The 27,877-nt window shown below is 43.8% G+C and overlaps 1 protein-coding gene across 1 annotated transcript in view; it reads left to right on the top strand.

The window, feature by feature from the left end:
• Positions 1-16,226, top strand: part of HAUS7 (HAUS augmin like complex subunit 7) — a 61,649-nt gene extending 45,423 nt beyond the window's left edge. Inside the window, exons 8-10 of the mRNA XM_077478856.1 lie at positions 3,228-3,437; positions 12,185-12,296; positions 15,281-16,226. Of these exons, the coding sequence (XP_077334982.1) occupies positions 3,228-3,437; positions 12,185-12,296; positions 15,281-15,339 (381 nt within the window). The 3' untranslated portion in view covers positions 15,340-16,226. The remainder of the gene's footprint in view (positions 1-3,227; positions 3,438-12,184; positions 12,297-15,280) is intronic.
• Positions 16,227-27,877: the final 11,651 nt, after the last annotated feature.

The following is a 27,877-nucleotide window of genomic DNA, read 5'->3' as shown; positions in this document are numbered from 1 at the left end:
CGGGCGGGGTGACACTGGTGGCAATTGATGGGGCAAACTGGCGGCAATTGATGGTTATAGTGGCTGCGTTTGATGGCACAGTGGCTGCATTTGAGGGGCACAGTGGTGGCAATTTATGGCTGCAGTGGCTGCGTTTGATGGCACAGTGGCTGCGTTTGATGGCACAGTGGCTGCGTTTGATGGCACAGTGGCTGCATTTGATGGGCACAATGAGGCTGCAATTGATGTGTTTTTTTGTTTTTCCAGTTTGCACCCCCCAAAAAGTTTGAGCACCAGCCGCCACTGAAACAGATATATACTTCTATTCCTGTAGTGGCAACAGATCAACGTTCCTCCTTATCCCACATGTGCATATTGGCCCAATGGTACCAAAGAATAAAGGGAGAAGGGTGGAGGGAGAGGGGGCACAAAAGCATTCTTTTGTGCACCTTTACATGTGTGTTTGTCATGTTTGTCTTTATTTTTGGTTGCACTGTACACATCTTTTTCACATTTGATTAGTAGGGTGTAGGTCCTCAGGCCTGCCCTGAAAGTCTTGGTAGGGGGTGGATATGGCCTTCTGACTTAGTTTGCCCTCTCTCATGGCGTCTCCCTTCAAGGGCAGTACTTGGGTGGGTCTGTTTCAGCAGACCTCCCAGAGAATGAGGTCCGCCTGGTTTCGGCCAGGTGGACCAGTGAACTACCCCAGTCCCTGTCAGGTGCCTTATGACCTGGGAGATCAGGGCTAGGGTCCTTTCTCGTCGGAGGAGGACCATGTGTACACCCTATGCACTTTTCTTGTTTTCACTTTTTTTTTTTTTGCATCGAGTGGAGTCTGAGGGTGTACCCACAGGCTTTAAAAAAAATGTCTGGTATCTCCTTCCCGTGTCAAGATCACCTCTGATAGCCTCTATTCCAAACACCTTCATAACCGAGGGGTCCCTTTGATGGACTTCTTGGAAATGTCGACGGATAGAGTATTTGTCTTTGGTTAATGATCCCACATTTTGTGCTAACCTATCCTAACTCTCAATGGGCAGGATGTGCGACCCACATATAGACGACCACACGGGTAGATAATGCCATATACAGCATAAGCTGTTCCGCAGTTAAACTGTCTAGCGAGATGAAATCTACCCTCCTTTTTCCAATGATAGATTTTTTTTTTTCTATGCCACATATATGTGCAGGTACCAGTTTTTGACACCTATAGCTTCCTTTTTTGGTCAAATATAGATGTCCATATGCTGAGCGCCTTAATGGTACATTTTCTCACTCTGCTCAGAGCCACCAGGCTCCTCAGATCCTGAGCTTTCCTCAAAACAATGTTTGGTCTTTCCGGGAGCATTTCTCCTAGAATAGGATCTTCTTTAAGAATCCCCCAGTTCTTCTTAAAGATGTGTTGTATTTCAAATGCTTTACTTATGTATTGGATGGAAAACCAAAACTGTTGGCTATCTGGATTACTTGTAGGGAACGGTGTCTGGTGATGATCTGATGAATTATCATAGAAGGCAAGGTATTTATTATAGCAGTGGTCATCAACCCTGTCCTCGGCCCACTAACAGGCGATATCACTTGCTGCTCAGTAATTGCAATATTCTAGTCTGCATTTCCCCAAGGTAATACATAAAACCTGGCCTGTTAGTGGTCCCTGGGGACAGGGTAGATGACCACTATATTATAGGCTGCTTCTGTATGAGTTTTGTCATAGCCTTTCTCTTTGAACTTATTTTTTAGCAGCTCACTTTGTTCTTTGTAATCTTCTTCTTTTCTGGTGCATGCACACCTTGTGCCTTGTACACATGGTTAGACTTTCCTACGGAAAATGTGCGATCTGATCTTGTTGCCAGAAAATCCAATCTTGTGTGGGCTCCATCTGACTTTTTCCGTTGTATTTTTCCAACGCACAAAGTTTGAGAGCAACAAAATCCAATCGCATAAATTCCGATCGTGTGTAGACAGTTTCGACGGACAAAGTGTCACGCATGCTTGGAATAAACTAAGACGAAAGCTATTGGCTACTCGCCCATTTATACTTTTGACGTACGTAGTTTGACGTCCCCTTGTTCAGAACGATCTGATTTTCCGAAAACTTTGTGCGACTGTGTGTATGCAACACAAGTTTCAGCCAAAATCCGTTGGAAAAAAATCAGACTGACTGTACAAGGCATAAGACAGCAAAATTGTCCATATGAGACATTTTGTATCCATCTAGGATGGTTGCTGCTTTCACATGCAGTGGGTGGGTGGCCCCAGGCTCTCATGTGATGTGCCTAATTACTACGTGTGTGTGTATTGAGATAGAGGAGCCATTACTGCTAGGCTCTGAGGAAGAAGGTATTCCTTCGAAGTGCATCAACCATCAGAGACCTTGAGGCCAGATCCTCAGTTATCTGGAGACTGTTGGTTCCAGGACTGATTGCCACGACAAGGTGTCTTTTAAAAGCTTAATTTTTGTTTGTGAGTAGTTTCTACTTTGTTTTTAATATTTATTAAGTATACTTATAATGCTCTAGACCGGTGCACCCTCCTTCTTTTTTTTTTTTTTTTTTTATTAGGGCAAACCCTGCCTTTGGAGGGCAGCAAGGCCTGAGACACCATTCCTTGAATAATAGACTACCCGGATCACTCTAATGCACAAGATTATTTGCAGATCATGGTGGATGCATTATCCATAGATTGGCTTCCTCTGCTGTCGGGCATCTTTTCTTTTTCTCATGTAATGATCAGGATCCTCTCCTTCCTCCTGTGTAGTAATAGTCTACACCATTCTCTGCAGCATTGTACTGTCAGTGTTATTTATGTATCGGTACTCCATTGGGCCCATTTATACAGAAGGGCACTTGTCACTCCCCCTAGAACCACCTCTGTGTTACTGCATGCACTTTGATGGTCCCAGCACTGGTTGTGCATCCTCCTGAAATTGTTTGCCGTTGTCTTTGCTGACCTTTAGTAGTAATACTTTTCTGGTAGAGCCAATCAGCTTGCTCAATACAACAATAAAGCCTGCACCACTTTTTGCACCTTCCAGTTTTAGTAAACCCCCTCCCCAATGTGTGTTAGTATTGACTCCTCCTTGCATAGATCACTATTGACTTTGTGTGTGCTGAATAGCAGATTCCCATAGAAATTGGTGACCATACACTGTACAGCAATGATTGTTTCTTACTTCAGAATGGCATTTTTGGATCTAGCCCTTTATTTTTTTCATGTTTTAATATTTTGATTCTGTCTTTCTATGGCAGTGCACCTTCCTCTGCAGCCCTGTGCCTGGCAGTGAAACCATCATACAGACTTTGAAGTTGGCGATGACTGACTTCCATCAGCTGATTGCAGCTTTTACACAGGTGTATGAGAATGAATTTCAGGAGCACTGCAACCACCCAGCACCTCGCCTTAGTCCCTGTGGGCCTCTATTCCAGTCTGTCCACTGCCTGCTAGAAAGCTGTAGCAAGGTAATAGTATTTCTATATTTAATTCCTTTTTTGTCATCTTCTGAATGTCGGTGGCAACAGACCAGTCATGCAAAAAATGCTAAAAACAAATGAAAGAAAATACTTAGGAGAAAGTATATATCTTCCTGTACTCCAGGAGACACTGAGCAGTTCTGTGGCCAATTTAGGAACACCAAGAGTCCAGCTTCCTTTATTTTCTGAAGGCTGTCTCCAGCCTCCTACTGTACCAGTCCTTAGATGTGGTGGCTGCATTGCTTTTCTTTGTTCAGGCTATTGAACATTTTCGGCAGGTACGAAAAATACCTGTTTAACTTGCCAGAAATGCAATGTCCTTGTCACTTTCTACAAGCCAAACAAAGCAAAAACAATTGTAACTTCATTCTGTAAACTAACAAATCCGTTCGACACCCCAGCCCCCCCGTAATGAAGATGAAGAGAGGAAGTTATATTGTAGTCAAGCTTGGCTAACAACCATGGATCCTGCCATACATACAATGGTGGGGTCAGCATAGCCAGCCAGGGCTAGGAAGTATGTTATTTGAAGGATTATCTGGTGGCAGGAGAAAAATCCTGATTAAAAATCAAATGCAGCCATCACATCTAGGGACTGGTGAAATACGATTTGTATATTACATTATTGATTTTGAGTTTAGCTGCTCTTCAATGGAAGGACTGGGTTAATCACCCCCCATTTAGGGTTCCTATATCAATTCACAGCATCAATTACACTCTGTAGGTAACAAGCCATGTCCACCCCAATCTGCCTCCATAGATATGGCCTTCCCAAAAGAAGCTTGGGCTCCACTGGCATAGTGGCGCTCAGCACAAGAGTAGCTTGGCTGCATTTTCTAAGTAAACTCGGCTTAAGGGCTACTGGCTTCAAAATAGCAAATTGATGTCAGACTTGTACAAATACTTGGTGTATGTACTTATTATTTGGCCCCCTTTTTGAGCTGTTAATGGTGATGTGTGGGATATAAAAAAACAGAACGTAACATGCATACAGTGGATATAAAAAGTCTGAACAGAACTTCTTTTTTTTTTTTTTTTTTTTTTTAACCACTACAGCCCGACCCAAAAAACACCTTAAAGCGGAGGTCCACCCTAAAATGGACCTTCCGCTCATCGGAATCCTCCCCCCCCCCCCTCCGGCGCCACAATTGCCACCTTTCAGAGGGGAGGGGGGTGCAGTTACCTGGATAATCCAGGTAACTGCACCCACTTCCGGGATAGCTCTCTGCGGAAAGGGGCGTAGATTACGCCCCTTTCCACAAGTGCCCGCCCCCTTCCGCAAGTGCCCCGCTGCCTGCTGGGAAACACACAGATCCCAGAGGCAGCGGGGACCGTCCTTATTGCGCAGTGCTACTCGCGCATGCGCAGTAGGGAACCGGGAAATGAAGCCGAAAGGCTCCATTTCCTGATTCCCATACCCAAGATGGCGGCGGCAGCACCCGAGTACCGATCTAGAGATCGGCTTCGGGTGCCGACATCGCGGGCGCGCTGGACAGGTAAGTGTCACTATTTTAAAAGTCAGCAGCTGCAGTATTTGTAGCTGCTGACTTTTAAAAAAAAAAAACAAAAAAAAAAAAACGCGGAGTCCCGGCGGACTCCCGCTTTAAGGACCAGAGGTCTTTTTACAATTTCGCACTGCGCTGCTTTAACTGGTAATTGCGCGGTCATGCAATATTGCACCCAAACGAAATTTGCGTCCTTTTCTTCCCACAAATAGAGCTTTCTTTTGATGGTATTTGATTGCCTCTGCGATTTTTATTTTTTGCGATATAAATGGAAAAAGAGCGAAAATTTGGAAAAAAAATGATATTTTCGTCTTTTTGTTATAAGAAAAATCGAATAAACTAAATTTTAGTCATACATTGAGGGCAAAATTTCTTCAGCCACATGTCTTTAGTAAAAAAAAATGTCAATAAGCGAATATTTTTTGGTTTGCGCAAAAGTTATAGCGTCTACAAACTAGAGTACATTTTCTGGAATTTACACAGCTTTTAATTTATGACTGCCTATCTCATTTCTTGAGGTGCTAAAATGGCAGGGCAGTACAAACCCCCCCCCCCCCCCCAAATGACCCCATTTTGGAAAGTAGACACCCCAAGGAAATTGCTGATGGGTATGTTGAGCCCATTGAATATTTATTTTTTTTGTCCTAAGGGATTGAATAATGGCAAAAAAAATAAAAAATTTACAAAAAGTTGTCACTAAATGATATATTACTCACACATGCCATGGTTATATGTGGAATTGCACCCCAAAATATATTCCGCTACTTCTCCCGAGTATGGGGATACCACGTGTGGGACTTTTTGGGAGTCTAGTCGCGCACGGCACCCCGAAAACCAATCACCACCTTCAGGATTTCTAAGGGTGCAAATTTTTGATTTCACTCCTCACTACCTATCACAGTTTTGAAGGCCATAAAATGCCAAAATAGCACAAAACCCCCCAAAATGACCCCATTTTGGAAAGTAGACACCCCAAGCTATTTACTGAGAGGCATGTTGAGTCCATGAAATATTTTATATTTTGCCACAAGTTGCGGGAATATTACAAACTTGCTTTTTTTTTTTCACAAAGTTGTCACTAAATTATATATTGCTCACACATGCTATGGGCATATGTGAAATGACACCCCAAAATACATTCTGCTGCTTCTCCTGAGTACAGGGATACCACATGTGTGGGACTTTTTGGGAGCCTAGCCGCGTACGGGACCCCGAAATCCAAGCACCGCCTTCAGGATTTCTAAGGGCATACATTTTTTATTTTACTCCTCACTACCTATCACAGTTTTGAAGGCCATAAAATGCCAAGATGGCACAAAACCCCCCCAAATGACCCCATTTTGGAAAGTAGACACCCCAAGCTATTTGCTGAGGGGCATGTTGAGACCATTGAATATTTTTTTTTTTTTTTTTTGGTTCCAAGGGATTGAATAATGACAAAAAATAAAAATATATAAAATTTTTTTTTTACAAAAAGTTGTCACTAAATTATATATTGCTCACACATGCCATGGTTATATGTGGAATTGCACCCCAAAATACATTTTGCTGCTTCTCCTGAGTACGGGGATACCACATGTGTGGGACATTTTGGGAGCCTAGCTGCGTACGGGGCCCCAAAAACCAATCGCCACCTTCTGGATTTCATAGGGGCGCAAATTTTTGATTTCACTCCTCACTACCTATTACAGTTTTGAAGGCCATAAAATGCCAAAATAGCACAAACCCCCCCCCCCCCCCAAATGACCCCATTTTGGAAAGTAGACACCCCAAGCTATTTGCTGAGAGTCATGTTGTCTGAACGAAAAAAGAGATTGATCGGTGGGTATGCCCACCATTAGAATACCTCCCTTCATCCACCCACTTCTAATGATGGACATACATGCACCATTTATATATGCCGAAGCATGGGGGCATCCTCCCGCAAAAAAGTTATGCCGCGTACACACGGGACGAACTTTTCCACGGGCAAGCATGCATTGGAATTTCGACCGTATGTACGCGGCATTAGGAGCAAAATCGCTCCTCCACCCCTTATGCCCCCATGCTTCGGCATATATGCTCTTTTTTTAACTGTGGTGGTGAAATCACCTCCGACAGTGCTGGAGTCGCGGCTTTATGTATCGTGGGAGCAAACGTTGTTGCTGTCAAGATAAATAAATCCACGCTGCAGCTGAATGGCGTACCTGAAAACATGAAAAATGGTTAACAATAAAACACAGTAAACGGTAAAGTATAAAAAATTAGAGAGAAGAGAGAGAGAGAACAATAAAACGACAACTATTTTTGGTTTTTATATTTTATGGTTTTGGTTTTTTTATTTTACTTTTTTTTTATACACTTTTTTTTTTTTTTTTTTTTGAACTGTAAACTGTAACAACTGTAACATTTCGGGTCTCTCAAAATGCGATGGCATCTTGGGAGACTCTGTGTTTAGTGTGCCTATGAAATGCTGTACCCTACGCTAATACTTCACTAGTGTGTGGTAGCTTTCAAAACACTCACCAAGGCAAAGACCAGGATTGCCAGGACAGCGTGGACAATAACAACGGGTGTCACGCCTAAATCCGCGCTTGGTACAGACACGACATCTTTTTTGGGGGGCTCGTTGGGTAGGGGTACTCGGGAGGACATAAGAATAATGCCTCTCATGCAGCCGGCTTACTGCATTTGGTTGGGAATGGTGAGGTGCAGAACCGTCTGGATACAGAAGCTCTGTGACAACCTCTCTTTGGAAGAAAAGAAAGGTTAAAGTCCCGCCTGAAGTTTTGTATAGCACAAAAGCTTTCAGCAAAGCCAATTGAAATAAGTAAGCAGACACTTTTTTGTACCAGCGTCTGGCCTTACGGGAAGCTAGATACGGCGCCAACAACTGTTCGTTGAGGTCCACCCCTCCCATATTTTTGTTATATTCGTGGACACAGAGGGCTTTCTCCACAATACCAGTCGCCATAGAAATTTGGACCGTCGTGTCTACATGAAGGGAGGTAAGAACGAAAACATTCTTATTATCCCTCCACTTCATAGCGAGCAAATTATTACACCGATAGCAGGCTCTCTCCCCCAGCCTAAAACTGGAATCTGCATGCCGCTGGGGAAAGCCCCGGTGATTAGGTCGCACGGTGCCACATGCTCCAATCTGATTATCAAACAAGTGACTAAACAGTGGCACGCTGGTGTAGTAATTGTCCACGTACAAGTGGTACCTCTTTCCGAATAAGGGTGACACCAATTTCCACACTATCTTGCCAGAGCTTCCTATGTAGTCAGGGCAGTTCTCCGGCTCTACGTAACTATCTTTACCCTCATAAACCATAAAGCTCCATGCATAGCCTGTGGCCCTGTCACAGCACTTATAGAGCTTGACCCTGTATCTGGTACGCTTGTTGGGAATGTACTGTTTGAATGACAAGCGACCAGTAAACTTAATCAGGGACTCATCAATGCAGACAACTTTTTGGGGAGTAAACAAGTCTGCAAAACGTTGGTTGAAGTGGTTTATGAGGGGCCGAATTTTGTAGAGCCGATCGTATTCAGGGTCTCCACGATGATGACAAAGTTCATTGTCACTGCAGTGCATGAACCGCAAGATCTGCTCGTATCGTTTCCTGGACATGGAGTTATAGAACACGGGCATGTGGTCAGTCGGATGCATGGACCAATAAGACCGTAACGTCATGAATTTATGTGTGCCCATGTTGAGGGAAAGGCCCAGAAAGGTCTTAAATTCGGAAACCGTAACTGGTTTCCAATCTCTGGCAAGAGACGGCAACTGGGGATTAGCGGCGATGTGTTGACCAGCATATAAATAGGTTTGGTCCACAATAGATCTATAGAGATCTTCCGTGAAATACAGAGAATAAAAATCGAGTGGCGTAAAATCATCTGTATCCACCTGAATACCAGGTTGGGCAGTGAATGGGGGAAGTACTGGTGCTGCAGAAGTGGTGGGCACCCAATCAGGATTGGCGAATTCTGCAGGAAGGGCACTATGGGAACGACGGGCCTGTCTTCATCTTCTTGGTGGCAGCGGGACACTACTTGTGCTTGCCACCTCGCCAGCTTGAACTGCACTTATGGGACTTGCCACGTCACCACGTGATACTGCAGTGCTGGATGTACGTCCAGGGTGTACTAGGCCGCTGGTGCTTGCCAGTTCACCAAAAGGATGAGCGGCGCTAGTACTGGCTCTATACTCCATACGAGGGACTTGCGGTTCCTGCACCTCAACAACATCAGAAGATCGGGGTCGGGTAAGCCTGACGTTAGCAGGGACCTCTTCTTCGTCGTCAGAACTATCTGACATGGAGGCGCTGTCCTCTACAGGTTCGTATTCTGAGCCTGAATCTGACAGATGAGTGTCTTCCTCTTCACTATCTGTCATGCTCAGAAACGTGTAGGCCTCTTCACTAGTGTACCTTCGCTTTGCCATTTTGGGCTCTAAATTTAGGGGTACACTAGTGAGACTCACAGGTAAAAAAGCACCTAGGCTGTCAGCGACTGTATAAAACGCTACAAAAAAAACTGTTAGCGATCGCAGGGATCAAGCCTGACTCTGCGAACGCTGCAGTTATGTGTGTTGTGTTTTGTAAGTGACAGTGATCGATCGATACTGCACTTGGGTGGGCTGGGCTGGGCAGAGGGGCAAAACGCAGGTGCTAGCAGGTATCTGGATTGATCCTGCTAACAATGCGTTTTTTTAGAACCCTAAATTGCTGGGCATGCTAGTATAGATCAGATCAGATATTGATCTGTTCGGATACTATACCACTAAGGGAGGTGTATGCTTTGCGCGTGGGTGTTAGTGGTACTGGCACTAACCTAGCACTGCCTGGGGCGACGCAGACCCTTTCTGACCCTAAAACCAAATTTATATCACCCGCCGGGTGATCAGGGGTTAAACCTTTATTAGGTAATAAATGGCGGGTGCCCTGATGCTATCAAAAGCGAACTACCTAACCAGCGTCACCCGTAACACTTATACGGTGATCACTGGTGAAAGGGTTAACTAAGGGCAATCAGGGGGTTAAAACCTTTATTGGGTATTTATATGGGGGTACCTGAAGCTTTATAAAAAACCTGACGGGGAACCTAAATAACTAAATAACTAACTGGCTAACCAGCGTCACCAGTGACACTTATGCAGCGATCGCTGGTGAAAGGGTTAACTAGGGGCAATCAAGGGGTTAAAACCTTTATTAGGTTGTATATCGGGGTACCTAATGCTATAAAAACCTGGCGTTGAACCTAAAAAAAAAACTAGCTTCCTAGCAGGACCAGTGACACTAATGCAGCGATCAGAAAAACGATCGCTTAGTGACACTGGTAAAAGGGGGTGAAAGGGTTAACTGGGAGGGCAATCAAGGGGTTAAACCTTTATTAGGGGGGGGGGTAGGGGGCTACCCTGGACCTAAAGGGGCCTAACACTAGCTGCCCTGACACTTTTTACAGTCACAACTGACACTAAATGCAGTGATCAGTAAATAGATGAACACTGCATTAGTGACACTGTGACTGGGCGGGGGGCCGATCGGGGGGTGACTGGGGTGAAATGTGTGCCTATGTGTCAGTGGACTGTTGGTGCACTTGTATGTCTTCACTCCGCGCTGTCCGGTCAAAAAGACCACCACGAGGAGTGTGACATCACTTCCTCCTTCCTGTGTTTACATTTTCACAGGGGAGGAAGTTCGTCATTGGCCAGGAGCGATCGAGAGGGGATGGCCAGAAACCAACGGCCATCCCCTCATCACGGATCTCTCCTGCAGCGAACCGGACCGCCGTATCCAGCGAGAGGGGGTCCGATCGGACCCCCCACCCGCTGGAAGGCAGGCACTTACAGTTACGTGCTTGTGCCTGCCTGTGCCATTGTGATGACGTACAATGGCAATACGGCGGTCCTTAAGTGGTTAATGTGACCTATAAACTGTACAACTCAGTTTAACAACAAACTGAAATCTCTTAGGTGGAGGGAAGCAAAAATAAAAAAAATAAAATATGGTTTCACCCTTCTGACAACTTTTTAACAATGGGATCCCTCTGGTGCTTTGGAAGCTTTCTGCAGACCATGGCTTTTGCTGTAGGATGCGGCTACGAAATTGTCAGGAAAGACCTACTAGAACAGCTAAACTTTATTTGGGGTTAATCGGAGGCACTTTAAATGATATTATATATGTACTGCTTCCTATTTATGAGTTTGAATGTGATTGCTTAATTCTGAACACAGCTACATCCCCAGCTATAAGAGGGTGTGCGCACTTGTGCAACCGCATTATTTTATTTTTTTATTTTTACTCTCTCTCCCCCCCCCCCCCCCTCCAAAAAATATTTCAGTTTGTTTTTTAATGGAGTTGTACAATTTATAGGTCATGTTACATTATTTATCTTTGTCTTATTTTATACATCACAGAAACCTGACATTTTAACAGGAGTGTGTAGACCTGTTATAGCCACTGTACCTATGAAGCAGCTGTCCCCCCGGCTAGCTCTAAGACTGGGAATCGAGCGATCGCATGATCAGGTTAGACCTGCCCAGTTCTTCCATGCTGGACTACTAAACACTTCCCCCTTATTTTACAGGGAGGATTTCTTTAGTCCTACACACTTCCTGTCCTAGGGTGGCACCATTGCTCCTCCCACTGGTACATTACAGTAATGCCGTGTACACACGAGCTGAATTTCTGACAGAAAAAGTCAGACGGAGGCTTCTCATTGTATATTCCCATCGTGTGTATGCCCCATCTGACTTTTTACGTAGAAAATTCTGACGGACCTAGAAAGAGAACATGTTCTAAATTTTTCCAGCGGTACCAATTCCTATCGGGAAAACCGCTCGTCTATGCTGTTCTGACGGACCAAAAACGTTGCATGCTCTGAAGCAAGTACGAGACGGAAGCTATTGGCTACTGGCTATTGAACTTCCTTTTTCTAGTCCTGTCGTACGTGTTGTATGTCACCGCGTTCTTGACGGTCGCACTTTGGTGTGATCGTGTGTATGCAAGACATTTTCAGCAGAATTCCATCGGAAAAACCTTCAGAGTTTATTCCGATGGGAAAACCGGTCATGTGGTCGCTCAAGAAGTGTTATTCCTCCGGGTGAAAATAAAGAAAAAAAATGCATGAAAATAACTGCAATCATCACATCTAACGACATCTGACTTTTTTTTTTTTTTTTTTGAGGGGGTTTAGATGCACTTTAATTTTATATTTATATTTCCTTTTTTTGCTTGTTAGGAGCTGGAGGCTGTTGCCCAGTTTACAGCAACCTCAAACACTATAACTGAGGTGGTGAGAAAGAGGCAGCAGACTAAAGAGTCCTGGGGAGGAGGCAGCATTGCAACTCTGCGTAAGTAAAACCAATTGAAATCTCGCCTTTTGTTAAACCCTGGCTCCTTGTAATTGGGGAATAGTATTGGTTAACTTTATCAGACATTTTTCTGTTTAAAGTGATAGTGAAGCATAAAAAAAGTCACCGGCTGCTACTAAGTAGATATCTCCTAAACACGTTTTGAAGAAATTTACTGTACTTGCAGGTAAGCCTCATTAAAGGCCTATCTATAGGTATAAATCCAAAGGCAGAATTTTACTACTGCTTTAAAAGTGTCTAGGGCCATTAAGTGGTTAAGCCATTTAAAAAAAAAAAAAAAAAAAAAAAAAAAAAACCTATGGATGGTTGTTGATGGATTCACTATGCACTTATCAAGATAACTGGATAGTTGCAGAGATACTGACCCCTATTGCAGTTGTAACATGTTTCACCTATTTATCGGATTTTGGTAGTCCTTGATCGGAAGGAGTTCTCACCCCAAGACGCGGGTTCCAACACGGCTGCAATTTTGCTGCTTTTGACTTAGGAGTCTGATCAGGCCCTTCTCTGTTTATTGCTATGGAGTCACCAATAGGCAAAGAGCATGGCCCTTTTTGTTTGGAATAAATTTGAGCAACAAATTGTTTGTGAAGCAATGCTGAGATTTACCTTCTGGAATCGCCTGGATCAGGGGTCTCCAACCTTTCTAAACAAAAGGCCAGTTTACTGTTCCTCAGACTTTGAGGGGTCTATACTGTGGCCAGTGGGAGTAGAAAATCCCCTGGCATCAATGGGAGTGAAGAATGCCCAATTGGTATTATTGGGAGGAATAGTGCCCCATTGTTAGGGGAAGAAATCATGCCCCATCATTAGTGGGAGGAATAGTGCCCCATCATTAGTGGGAGGAATAGTGCCCCATCATTAGTGGGAGGAATAGTGCCCCATCATTAGTGGGAGGAATAGTGCCCCATCATTAGTGGGAGGAATAGTGCCCCATCATTAGTGGGAGGAATAGTGCCCCATCATTAGTGGGAGGAATAGTGCCCCATCATTAGTGGGGAGGAATAGTGCCCCATCATTAGTGGGGAGGAATAGTGCCCCATCATTAGTGGGAGGAATAGTGCCCCATCATTGGTGTCAGTGGGGAGGAATAGTGCCCCATCATTGGTGTGAGTGGGAGGAATAGTGCCCCATCATTGGTATCAGTTACAGGAATTACTCCCCATTGTTTGTTGTAGAAGGTATAGTCTTGTATTAGTAAGAGGAATAGTGGCAAGTAAAGGGCCACATCTGGCCCCCAGGCTGCAGTTTGGAGACCGCTGGCCTATACATTTTAATGAGAAGTCAGGTGCCTGAACTTGCTACTGTACTCCTTTAAACTGTACCCAACCCAAAACCATTATTTCAGTTAAAGTAAACTTGATCTGCTGTAAAACATTTCACTTGCTGTAGAACCCCTTAGATTCTAGGCCTAGTCCTGTGGCTTTTGCCTATATTGAGAATTGCTGCTGCCTATTCGAGGAATAAACTATGCCAGAACTTTAGTGGGCAGCATAGGCTCGCCAATTAAACAGTTGAATGACAGATAGCAGGGCATAGTGTGGAAGGACATAATCTCAGTTGGGTAGAGATCAAGGGCTCACGTACCTTCACAGACTAGGATCCAAGGAGCTCCACGGGGGATCAGGAGCACTGGTACCTGTAAGCAGTGTTCCTCAATTGACTCTGTAATTAAAGTGGTTGTAAACCCTTACAACACACTTTGACCTACAGGTAAGCCTAGATTAAGGCTTACCTGTAGGTCCAAGAAATATCTCCTAAACCTACACGGTTTAGGAGATATTTACCGAAAGACAGGCACCGCTGTCTATGGCGCATGCGCCGTAGACAGCGGAGCGCAGGCGCACACTGAGCGCGCCACCGTCAACATGCCGCGCGTGGCAGCTCCCGTACGCATGCGCGGGAGTGACGGCTTCGCCGAATGACAGCGGCGGAGCGGCGAGACCCACCGAGAAGATGGATGCGCCGGACTACAGGGGACAGCGGTGACATCGCTGGCTCCTGTGTCAGGTAAGTGACACATAATGGACTACTATGCGATGCATAGTAGTCCATTATGCTTTATCTTTGCAGGGAATGAAAGAGGAAGTAAACTCATCAGGGTTTACTTCCTCTTTAAGAAAGTATGGGGGTGGCCATTACCCTGGAAATGCTATGCCTAGCTTTGTCTGAGTCACAGACTTGGAACACACATGCTGTAAGTGTCAGAATTCCTTATTGCTATACTTACCAAGCATAGAAGCCAAAGCAAAAGCATGAAAGCCAGGGAACTAGTTCTCTCAAAAGGAGAGTTCATCGTTGGCAGCCTTCATTTTATTTTATTTTTTGTCATGACAAATTTTAGCATTGTGGTTAGCTTAAGACTGTTTGGGTCAGGTTAATTTTAAAAGAGAAGTTCTGGAATAAAAAAATAAAATAAAAAATACATGCTCACCTTGGTAGATATAGCATCTGTCCCCTGCTGGCTCTAAGACCGAGAACTGAGCGATCAAAGACCACTGATTTGCTCTTTTCTCAGTCTCCAGTAAGCAAAGAGTGGTGGCTCCCAGCCAGCTCTGCCCCTCCAATGTTTATTGGAGCACCAGCCTGTGGAGGGGGCTGAGCCAACTTCTGGTCCAGGCATCTGGGTGAATCCCGACATTAAAGTCTAGATCGCTTCAGACCCTGGACTAGCTTGGTAATGTCAGGCGACTTTAGCGCACTGTTGGCTAAATACAGGTCACAGGAGTGCAGAATGAAGTGCACTGACCCACAGGAAAAGTAGGGCCCAAAGAGCTATGGCCGTAATTCTTCTTTTAAGACAGTGTGCAAGATGAAACAAAATATCACATCATCTGTTTTTTCTCTGATTTAGGGGTGGGGATAGGCATGAAAAAATAAATGGCTTCACCACAAGCAGAATATAATCTCTCCGTTGTGCATTTACTTCTTCTTTTTTTTTTTTTTTTTTTTTTTTTTTTTAGATGAGAAGATCAAGGAGCTAAAACACAACTACGAGCTGTTCCAGAGTGCCTTGCAATAGTGAGAGAGAATTTGAATTTAATATGGTGTCCACCAACTTATGCCTACATTTTGGAAGTTTTCTCCAAACACTTGGGTTAGATCTTCGTTTCGTGTTTGACGACCATTCACTAAAATGAGAGGAAAAAAATGGCACAGACCTGAATCGATTGTTTACTATATAAAACCACAACCACTTAAAGGACTTGCTGGGAGTTAACAAACTGTCTACCATCACCATGGCTTTTGTTGGTTGTATGGAATTTTTCAGTGCACAACAAATGACTCCTATGCTTGTAGATAGCAAGAAATTGTATAGTTGAGCTGATATTTAATTCAATAGTAACTCTTACACTTGTGGCCAAATTTGTACTACCAGAAAAAAAAAAATACATGGCCCTCTACTATCAGGCCCCTTCACCTCAAAATATGACTAGGTGACAAAGATCCCAATGCAGTAGATCTTCTTCTACTTGCATATCTTCCTTAGCGAGGACCCTCCTGTAACTTACAAACATATTAGGAATGTCTAGATTGTACTTTACAGTATTATATCAAAATAGTCTAGGCTGAAATTCATTGAAAATGTACTTGATGCTATCACACTTCTAAAGCTCTTATCCTTGTTTGTTCCTCCCTGTGTATTTTTCCTTATTCCTACATATTCAGCTTTCAGATATCTGTATATTTTCAACTTGTGTATCGGATTTAATTTGTTCTAACTAGTGCAATTTATGTTGGACTCAGTTTATTTCATAGACGTGTAAAATTTACCCACTGGAATGGTTCGTAGGGTACATGGAGTATTGCCCACAGTAGGCTTCTAAATGTCTGTCTTGAGCCTGTTATTCTGTACATTTCCAAAAAAATAGCAATGTCAATATAATAAAACTTTATACAATTTTTGGACTTGGTGAGAGTTTGCCTGAAGTGGGGTACACCCAATGTGGATCTCTTGGCCTGTGAGCTCAATTGAAAGGTACAGCAGTTTGTGTCCAGGACAAGAGACCCCTGAGCGGACGTGTCGGGCGCATTAGTGGCTCCATGGCAGCAGTACTGGTTGATTTATTCCTTTCCTCCACTCAAACCGTTACTGAGTCTACTACACAGAGTGGAGGCCCAGAGGATTCTAGTCATACCGATTGCCCGAAATTGGCCTCGGCGTCCTTGGTACGCCGACCTAGTATGCCTGGTGACGGATGCTCCTTGGCAGTTGCCGATGCGAGAAGACCTATCGCAAGGTCCGATACTCCAGCCTGCTTTACGGTCACTGGTTTTAACAGCATGGCTGTTGAAAGCCAGGTGCTTAACCACTTGCCGACCAGCGCACGACGATGTACGTCGACAGAATGGAATGGGCAGGCATATTGGCGTACAGGTACGTCCAATATTCAATGCCGCCCTGCCATCGGGAGCGCGCCGCCGGCGGCGCGCTCCCGCGCTGGTCGGGACCCCGTGAGTCCGGTCGTGGGACCCGCGGACTCGATCGCCGCGGGCATCCCCGCGATCGTCTCACGGAGCGGCCGAATGGAGGAAATGCCGAGTAAACAGCATTTCTCCATTCTGCCTAGCAACTAGTGACACTGATCTCTGCTCCATGTGATTGGAGCAGAGATCAGTGTTCACTAAATGAAAGCCCAACCCCCCCACAGTTAGTAACACACCCCTAGGAACACTTAACCCCTACACTGCCACCCACTGGTTAACCCCTTCACTGCCAGTGTCATTTACACAGGAATCACTGCATTTATATAGCAGTGATTGCTGTATAACTGACAATGGTCCCAAAAATGTCCGATGGGTCCCCCACAATGTCGCAGTCACAATAAAAATTGCTGATCGCCGCCATTACTAGTAAAAAAATAAATAATAAAAAATTATTAATAAAAATGCTATAAAACTATCCCTATTTTGTAAACGCTATAACTTTTGCGCAAACCAATCAATAATCGCTTATTGCAATTTTTTTTACCAAAAATATGTAGAAGAATACGTATCGGCCTAAACTGAGGGAAAAAAATGTTTTTTTTATATATTTTTGGGGATATTTATTATAACAAAAAGTAAAAAATAATGCGTTTTTTTTTAAAATTGACGCTCTATTTTTGTTTATAGCGCAAAAAATAAAACCCGCAGGGGTGATCAAATACCACCAAAAGAAAGCTCTATTTGTGGGAAAAAAAGACGTCAATTTTGTTTGGGAGCCATGTCGCACGACCGCGCAATTGTCAGTTAAAGCGACGCAGTGCCGAATCGCAAAAAGTGGTCTGGTCTTTGACCAGCAAATTGGTCCGGTCTGAAAGTGGTTAATGACCGAGGTCTTGGTAATTTCCACTATGCTGAGGGCATGAAAATCTGCTTCTCGGAAGATTTACCATCGTACGTGGAAGGCCTACATCTCCATGCGTGAGGAGATGGGGTGGCGTCCGCTAGGACTGAAACAACTAATCGATTAATTGACAACTAATCGATTACTATTTTCATAATCGATTAATCGGCCAGTAAAATAATGGTGTTAAAAAAAACTAAAATGAGCTCTTGATAGTACAAAAAGAGCAAATAATGGCTACTGTAAAAATATTACTTTCACTGTTCTACAGTAAAAAAATAAACCCCTACAGTAGTGATTATCTGCTTTTTTTCTACTATAAAGGGCTCATTTTCATTTTTTAAACCCCATTATGTTACTAAACGTCTTAGACCTGGTTCACAGCTATGTGTTTATTGGTGCTTTTTGCAGAAATGCACTACAGTTCATTTACATGGTTTCCTATGAGACACGTTCACATCTGAAAGGGTCAGGGACTTTCAACGCAAAATGGTGCTTTATTGGTTCAACATACTTCAATGGAGAAGCTGCAGAAAAAGCATGTAATGCGTTTTTGCAGCAATTTGTGTTTTTTAATCTGCCCAAAAAAATGCAAAAATGCGAATTGCATTAAAATCACATGCGCAAAAATCAAAACGTACTGCAAAAAGCACGGCAGAAACAGATCAAAAGCAAACTGCATAGGTGTATACCGAGCCTTATGCTGGCCACACCGATCAATTTTCAGATGAGAATATTCAGACGAAAAATCTTTGTACATTCGCTGAATGAAAGAATTTTGTTTGAAATTTTCACTTGTTTTTTACAATGTTTTTAAAATGAATGTAATTTCTGAACGAAAACCACAAACACCGTCTGAGAATTCCTTTTGACTAAGAAGTTTTCTATGATTTCCAAATTTTCCTGTCACTGTGGTTGAAAATGAACGTCAATTTGACACGCTTTTTTTTTTTTTTAAGGTTATTAACCGATTAATCGATTATAAAAATAATCGTTAGTTGCAGCCCTAGCGTCCGCACACTTATTTGGTTTCCAGGATCCTACTGTTTTTACAGCGAGGAGTGGATCAGAAACTTGCCTTACGCAACATCAAGGGACAGATATCAGCCTTGGCTGTCTTTTTTTCCAACGCCCCTTGGCGTCTCGCTCATTGGTTAGCACCTTTTGTGCAAGGGGTTTGGCATGTAGTCCCTCCGGTTCGACCACCCCTACCTCCATGGGATCTAAACCTGGTGTTATCAGCGCTTCAGAAACAGCCATTTAAGAACATCAGGGAAATTCCCTTGTTGACTCTTTCCCAGAAAATTGGCTTTTTAGTGGCTATTACACCTACGAGGAGTGTTTCTGAGTTGGTGGCCTTGTCTTGCAAGTCGCCTTATCTGGTTATCCACAAGGATAAGGCAGTGCCACGTCTGCGACCCTCCTTTCTTCCAAAGGTGGTTTCGGCTTTTCATCTTAATGAGGGCATTGTAATACCATCCCTTTGTCCAAAGCCGACACATCCTAAAGAAATTGCCCTACATTCCCTGGACGTGGTCCGGGCTCTGAAGGTATATCTTTCTGCTACGGCTCCCTTCCAGAAGTCAGACGCTCTGTTTTGTTTGGGTGACCAGTCTGAAAAAAGGTTTGGTGGTCTTTGCGACCACCTTTTTCCAGTGGATCAGACAGATCGTGATCCAGGCTTGCGCCTTGAAGGGGCAGGTGCCCCCCTTTCCTGTCACGGCCCATTCCATCAGGGCAATTGGGACCTCCTGGGCTTTCCGACATCAAGCGTCTGTTTCCAGGTGTGTAAGGCGGCGACTTGGTCGTCCGTTCACACGTCTACAAAGTTGATGTAAGCACATCTTCGGATGCTTGCTTTGCAAAATTTTGCAGGCGGCTGTGTAAAAGTTGCAATTTACAAGAAAATTACGCCTTTTTTCTTTTTTAAGAAAAGTTACAAACGCATTTTTGATGCATATGTTTGCTGCAAGTAATGGTGCTGCTGTTTTTAGATGTCAACTCCTCCGTAGAGGCGTGCCTCTGGTTGAAGTTATGTTTTGCTGTTTCCACCCCTCGTTTTGACACTGCTTAGTGACATCCCTACGGTCAAGATTTAAAGGAGCTGTATCCGTCAATGAATGAAAGAGAAAATAGGATTTTTGTACTTGCAGTAAAATTATTTTCTCTGGAGTTCATTGACGGACACAGCACCCTTCCCTCCTATTTTATGTTGTACTGCTTGTTGACGTACTGAGCTGCAGGAAGCAGGCTGAGGATTATAGCCAGAGGGACCGCCTCCTGGGCAGAGCTATGCAGTTCTACTGTTTTTACATGTTTTGCATGTTCTGCATAGTCCTCTCCTGAAGGTGGAGTGATAACCCTACGGTCAAGATTAAAAGGAGCTGTCCATCAATGAACTTCAGAGAGAAGGATTTTACGGTGAGTACAAAAATCCTATTTTTTTTTTAACTTACCAGAAACCCCTATTGCTAGGCAGTCTTCCTAATCTGCCTCTTCCTATTCCGCGGCGCTTCCTCCTCTTCGACGAGTGGCCCCGTGGCCTTCTGGGACATGTGTCTGTCCCAAAAAACAATGGGGCCATTCACAAAGCTCCGCACGACTCGCTCATGCGCAGTAGGAAACATGCAGTGAAGCCGCAAGGCTCCCCTTCCTGTTTACTTTCGTTAAGATGGCGGCGCTGACAGCCGATCCGATGGACGGATTGGCCTGGGGGGGGGGGGGGGCGACATCGTGGCTGACAAAAGTCAGCAGCTACAGTGTTTGTTTGTGTTTGTAAAAAAAAAAAACACGCAGCCTGAACGTTTGTATCTCCAGTATAGTGCATATGTGCTTGACTAAAAACCTGCAGGTCTACTATGGGCCTAGCTGCAGTTAAACAAGTGTTTGCTTGGAAACCTGCTAAAACGGCACGGTTGCTGGAATGCACGGTTGCACAAGGATGCATGTTTTGCATAAATATGTTTGCATAGAGATACATGATAATGGTTGCACAGAATGCATGGATGCACAAAGATGCATGTTTAGTCATGTTTGCATAAAGATGCATGATTGCACAGAATGTATAATTGCACAGAGATGCATGTTTTTAATGCTTACATAAAGATGCATGTTTGGACATTATTATTCATGATCACATAAAGATACGTGATTGCATAAAGATGCATGTTTAGACATGTTTGTATAGATTTACATGATTTTTCATGGTCACATAAAGATACATGGTTGCATAGAAATGATTGATCACATAAAGATGCTTCATAAATGTACATGGTTAAACATCTTCACATAAGGATACATGGTTGCATAGTAATGCTTGATCACATAAGGATGCTTGATCGCATAAAGATGCTTGATCGCATGAAGATACATGGTTGCATGAAGATGCATGTTATACATGTCTGCATAGATACGTGTTGCATAATGTTACATAAACACGTTTCATAAACACATGCTTGTTTATTGCGAGAATGCCTGTTTCCATGGGCACATGTTGCATGAATGCATGTATACAGCGCACACTTCATATTTTGCCCAAATGTATAGTTGCATGACACGTGCTTCCATAGAGACATATTGTTTAAACACATGCTAGCACATTTTCATTTGTACTACATACTTATGTTCATTACATTAAGCTGTATACATATGTACTTTGTTTTTCTGGGAATATTTAACTGTGCTTATTTTACATAGAGCTACATGCATATAGGCTTTGTTCTAGGCCTGCATCCTTGGAGTATTGTTTAGTAGGTTACGTGTTATACCAGTTAAACTGTTCCAGGAAAAAAAAGAGGCAGCTGGGGCAAACTGGCGCACTGCTCTCAGGTTCAGTCATCTGGCGGTATCAACATTCCCAGATGGACGGTGGTTTTGGGTGCATTTGAGCCACTGTGGTGTTTGTCATTGCAGTGTGTCCTGTTTTTTTTTTTTTTTTTTTTTTTTTGTCAGAATGCGGCCATATCATGCCTGACCTTGGTTGAAGCCTAAGCAGCATCAAGCCTGGTTAGCATACAGATGGAAGATTACCTGGGAACACCAGATGCTGTACGTTTTCCCCACTGGGTGAGGGAAGCATCTGAGGCTGCTGGGTTTTGAGAGTATCTCAGACCAGTAACACTTAGAGTAGTCTCTGAGTTGGTTTATTCCATCTTTTTTGCCGGCAAAAGACCTGGTAGTTTAAGTGCACCTCTTGGGCCTGACTGGGTCTGGTACTGAGGTGTCAGACTTTGCCTTACATTTGGAGCATAAGTTATGGGCTCATTATTGAGAGACAATTAAATGGTGGCAGTCAAATAGGAACATGACGTCTATCTTAACCACTTAGGGACCGCCGCATGTAAATATACGTCGGCAGAATGGCACGGACCTGTACGTGCCTGCCTTCCAGCGGGTGCGGGGTCCGATCGGACCCTCTCCCGCTGGCTGCGGCGGTCCGTTTCGCTTCAGGAGCGATCCGGGATCAGGGGAGGGCCGTTGGTTTCTGGCCACCCCCTCTCGATCGCTCCTGGCGAATGAGAAGCTTCCCCTGCCTGTGTAGTGTAAACACAGGCAGGAGGAAGTAATGTCACTCTCATCGGCGTGGTCTTTTTGACCGGACGGTGAGGATAGCAGACATAGTGCACCAACACTACACTGACATGTAGGTACACATAGGCACACTGTCACCCCCCCTCCCTCCCCCTTGATTTACTGATCACTGCATTTAGTGTCAGTTGTAACTAAAAACTGTCAGTTAGTGTTAGGTCCAGGGTAGCCCCCTACCCCCCCCCCCATAAAGATTTTAACCCCCTGATTGCCCCTAGAGTTAACCCTTTCACCAGCGATCACCGTATAAGTGTCACTGATGACGCTGGATAGCCAGTTAGTTATTTAGGTTCCCCGTCAGGTTTTTATATAGCGTCAGGGACCTCCATATACTACCTAATAAGGGTTTTAACCCCCTGATTGCCCCTAGTTAACCCTTTCACCAGTGATCACCGTATAAGTGTTACCCGGCGGGTGATATCAATTAGGTTTTAGGGTCTGCGTTGCCCCAGGCAGCGCTAGGTTAGTGCCAGTACCGCTAACACCCACGCGCAAAGCATACATCTCCCGTAGTGGTATAGTATCTGAACAGATCAATATCTGATCTGATCAGAGCTATACTAGCGTCCCCAGCAGTTTAGGGTTCCAAAAAACGCATTGTTAGCGGGATCAGCCCAGATACCTACTAGCACCTGCGTTTTGCCCCTCCGCCCACCCCACCCAAGTGCAGTATTGATCGATCACTGTCACTTACAAAACACTAAACGCATAACTGCAGAGTCAGGCCTGATCCCTGCGTTCGCTAACAGTTTTTTTTTTGGTAGCGTTTTATATTTAAATCCTAAAGGCGGTGCTTGGTTTTCGGGGTCCCGTACACGGCTAGGCTCCCAAAAGTCCCCCCACATGTGGTATCCCCGAAATCGGGAGAAGCAGCAGAATGTACAGTGCCTTGCGAAAGTATTCGGCCCCCTTGAACTTTTCGACCTTTTGCCACATTTCAGGCTTCAAACGTAAAGATATAAAATTTACATTTTTTGTGAAGAATCACCAACCTGTGGGACACAATTGTGAAGTGGAACAAAATCTATTGGATATTTTAAACTTTTTTTAGCAAATAAAAAAACTGAAAAGTGGTGCGTGCAAAATTACTTTACTTTCAGTGCAGCAAACTCACTCCAGAAGTTCAGCGAGGATCTCTGCATGATCCAATGTTGTCCTAAATGACTGATGGTGATAAATAGAATCCACCTGTGTGTAATCAAGTCTCTGTATAAATGCACCTGCTCTGTGATAGTCTCAGAGTTCTGTTGAAAGCGCAGAGAGCATCATGAAGACCAAGGAACACACCAGGCAGGTCCGTAATACTGTTGTGGAGAAGTTTAAAGCCGGATTTGGATACAAAAAGATTTCCCAAGCTTTAAACATCCCAAGGAGCACTGTGCAAGTGATCATTTTTAAATAGGAGTATCAGACCACTGCAAATCTACCACGACCTGGCCGTCGCTCTAAAATTTCAGCTCAGACAAGGAGAAGACTGATCAGAGATGCAGCCAAGAGGCCCATGATCACTCTGGATGAACTGCAGAGAACTACAGCTGAGGTGGGAGAGTCTGTCCATAGGACAACAATCAGTCGTACACTGCACAAATCTGGCCTTTATGGAAGAGTGGCAAGAAGAAAGCCATTTCTCAAAGATATCCATAAAAAGTCTCGTCTAAAGTTTGCCACAAGCCACCTGGGAGATACACCAAATATGTGGAAGAAGGTGCTCTGGTCAGATGAAACCAAAATCAAACTTTTTGCCCACAATGCAAAACGATATGTTTGTCGTAAAAGCAACACAGCTCGTCACCCTCAACACACCATCCCCACTGTCAAACATGGTGGTGGCAGCATCATGGTTTGGGCCTGCTTTTCTTCAGCAGGGACAGGGAAGATGGTTAAAATTGAGGGGAAGATGGATGCAGCCAAATACAGGACCATTCTGGATGAAAACCTGTTGGAGTCTGCAAAAGACCTGAAACTGGGACGGAGATTTATCTTCCAACAAGACAATGATCCCAAACATACAGCAAAATCTACAAAGGAATGGTTCACAAATAAACGTATCCAGGTGTTAGAATGGCCAAGTCAAAGTCCAGACCTGAATCCAATCGAGAATCTGTGGAAAGAGCTGAAAACTGCTGTTCACAAACGCTCTCCATCCAACCTCACTGAGCTCGAGCTGTTTTGCAAGGAAGAATGAGCAAGAATTTCAGTCTCTCGATGTGCAAAACTGATAGAGACATACCCCAAGCGACCTGCAGCTGTAATCGCAGCAAAAGGTGGCTCTACAAAGTATTAACGCAAGGGGGCCGAATAATTTTGCCCGCCCCACTTCATTTTTTTATTAAAAAAGTTTCAAAAATCCAATAGATTTTGTTCCACTTCACAATTGTGTCCCACTTGTTGGTGATTCTTCACAAAAAATAATTTTTTTATATCTTTGTTTGAAGCCTGAAATGTGGCAAAAGGTTGAAAAGTTCAAGGGGGCCGAATACTTTCGCAAGGCACTGTATTTTGGGGTGTAATTTCACATATGCCCATAGCATGTGTGAGCAATATATCATTTAGTGACAACATTGTGCAAAAAAAAAAAGAAAAAAAGTTTGTAATATTCCCGCAACTTGTGGCAAAATATAAAATATTCCATGGACTCAACATGCCTCTCAGTAAATAGCTTGGGGTGTCTACGTTCCAAAATGGGGTCATTTGGGGGGGGGGGGATTTTGTGCTATTTTGGCATTTTATGGCCGTCAAAACTGTGATGGGTAGTGAGGAATGAAATCAAAAATTTGCACCTTTAGAAATCCTGAAGGCAGTGATTGGTTTTCGGGGTGCCGTACACGGCTAGGCTCTCAAAGTCCCATACATGTGGTATCCCCGTACTCAGGAGAAGCAGCAGAATATATTTTGGGGTGCAATTCTACATGTAACTATGGCATGTGTGAGCAATATATCATTTAGTGACAACTTTTTGTAAACCTTTTTTATTTTTTCTCATTCAATCACTTGGGACAAAAAAAAAATATTCAATGGGCTCAACATGCCCCTCAGCAATTTCATTGGGGAGTGTACTTTCCAAAATGGGGTCATTTGGGGGGTTTTGTACTGCCCTGCCATTTTAGCACCTCAAGAAATGAGATAGACAGTCATAAATTAAAAGCTGTGTAAATTCCAGAAAATGTACTCTAGTTTGTAGATGCTATAACTTTTGCGCCAACCCAATAAATATACGCTGATTGACTTTTTTTTTTTTTTTTACTAAAGACATGGTGGCTGAATACATTTTGGCTTAAATGTATGACTAAAATTGAGTTTATTCGATTTTTCTTATAACAAAAAGTAGAAAATATCTTTTTTTTTTTATTCAAAATTTTCAGTCTTTTTCCTTTTTATTTCGTAAAAAATAAAAATTGCAGAGGCAATCAAATACCATCAAAAGAAAGCTCTATTTGTGGGAAGAAAAGGACGCAAATTTAGTTTGGGTACAACATTGCATGACCGCGCAATTACCAGTTAAAGCGGTGCAGTGCGAAATTGTAAAAAGACCTCTGGTCCTTAGGCTGACAATTGGTCGGGGGCTTAAGTGGTTAAGGTCTCAACCCACTGGACATCCTTCTGTTTTCAGATAGGTTAGACAGTTCAGTGATGACCTCTCTGCAAGAGGTAGATTTTAGGGTACATAACCATCTATAAAGTTTGTCTCCAGGTTCATCAAAGATTTCTCTAATTGCAGTAGAAAGCTTGTTTTGTTGTGAGTCTTCCCTTTGGGTTGGCCACATCTCTGGGGGATTCTCAAAGCATCTAGCCCCAGTGCTGGGCTTGCTGAAGACACCTCAATACTCCTTACCTCCAATCTTGGCTCAAGAAGCAGTCAATTCCAGGAGAAATTGTTACATGTTGTTGAGAGGGTGGTAAATACTATGTCAAATTGAAAGTTGACACTGGTGCCAAATGCAATATCATGTCCTTATCCGCATTGCACGGCAATGACCCCAAAGCAGAAATTGATCAGTCAAATAAAGTAAACCTGATAGCTTATGGCAGTCAAATAATTCAGACAGTGGACATTTCTACCTTGGATCTATCGGAGGACAAGCTGCTATTCCACATTGTGGATATAAATGTTAAGAGCCTGCTAGGCTTATGCATGTGTGTTAAGCATGCACTTAAATTGAATCCAACTCAGTCCAGAAGTACATGCAGCGTAACAGGCTTCTGAGATAACATTACTTATGAGGACTTATTTCGAACTGACACTGTTGGTAAGCTTCCAGTCATGTATAACGTGCTCTTAGATGAAACGGTACAGCCTACTGTGTTTGTCTTTTATAGCCAGTGGGATCCTTCCTTCAAGGGTCACAAAGTCTTACAAGAGCTGGACAGGATGACTAGACTGCGCATCATTGCCCCCAGTGCAGGAGGCTACCCCCTGGGTGTCTGCCATGGCAGCAGTAGTCAAGAGAGATGTCACTGTCTGCATATGCATTGCTCCAATGCACCCCAATAAGGCTCTCCTGAGGCCTAATCACCCATTAAAAAGTGTGGAGCAAGTGAACGCTGATATGCCATAGGCAAAGATCTTCAGCATGCCAGATGCAAAATGTGGATTTCTGGCAAATTCCTCTGGAAGAGAAATCATCATTACTTACAACATTTATGACATGTTATGGGAGATACAAATGCTTACGGATGCCATATGGAATTTCAACTGGAAGCGAAGTCATTCAGAGATGTATGGAACAGCTCTTTCCTGGACAGTCATGTGAAATAGTCATGGCTGATATCTTTATTTGAGGTTTCTCCGTTGAGGAACATGACAAACGACTTAAATGCGTACTAGACCGCGTCAGAGCCATCAGTATGCTGCTCAACCCTACCAAATGTTGCTTCAGTCTCAGAGGTGTCACATGTTGGATACCTTCTCACTGATAAAAGTGTCAAGTCTGACCCAGAAAAAAAAAAATGCAATCCATGTTTTTCCTCTGGAGCAAGCATGGTCCTACAGTATTTTGATGTGCATAAGATGGAGGCATCGTCTGCCGATGCTTCCCCGCATGGTCTGTCTTCAAGAGCCCTCACTGAGACTGAAGCACGCTATGCTCAAATTGAGACTGAATTATTGGGACTAGTATTTGCCTGTGTAAAAGGCCATGATTATATCTATGTGACTGTGGAGCCTGATCATCAGCCCCTCATAACCATACTGATAAAACCTCTGCCCATAGCATGTGTGTGCATCCAACAAATGATGCTAAAGCTTCAACGCTACCACCTAAATGTACCATATATACTCGAGTATAAGCCAAGATTTTCAGCTCTCTTTTTTTATTATTTTTTTTTGTCTGAAAAAACCTGCCTCGGCTTATACTCGAGTGAGTGAAAAAAAAAGTTTGAAATGGAGGAGAGAAAGGGGCAGGGCTATGCAGCTGGGTGAAGCTTGTGGATCGGCCCGGCGCCCCTGTGAGTTTCCCCTCCCTCCTATGCTGTGTCAGATCACCATGCAGCCAGCTGCATAACGATGTCCTGCCTCCTATTGTGTCAGACGGCACAGTGATGCAATGCTAGGAATCACTGTGCCGTGTGTCATAGGAGGTGGGACATCGCTACCGCGCCTGCACAGGTATCTGACACAGCGGGACATTGATCGGTATACAGTTCC

The sequence above is a fragment of the Lithobates pipiens genome, unplaced genomic scaffold (genome assembly GCF_037356315.1).
Source record: "Lithobates pipiens isolate NorthernLeopardFrog02 unplaced genomic scaffold, aLitPip1_a1.2 Scaffold_1, whole genome shotgun sequence".
Taxonomy (NCBI): Eukaryota; Metazoa; Chordata; class Amphibia; order Anura; family Ranidae; genus Lithobates; species Lithobates pipiens.
This window is presented reverse-complemented; position numbering and strand designations above follow the sequence as displayed.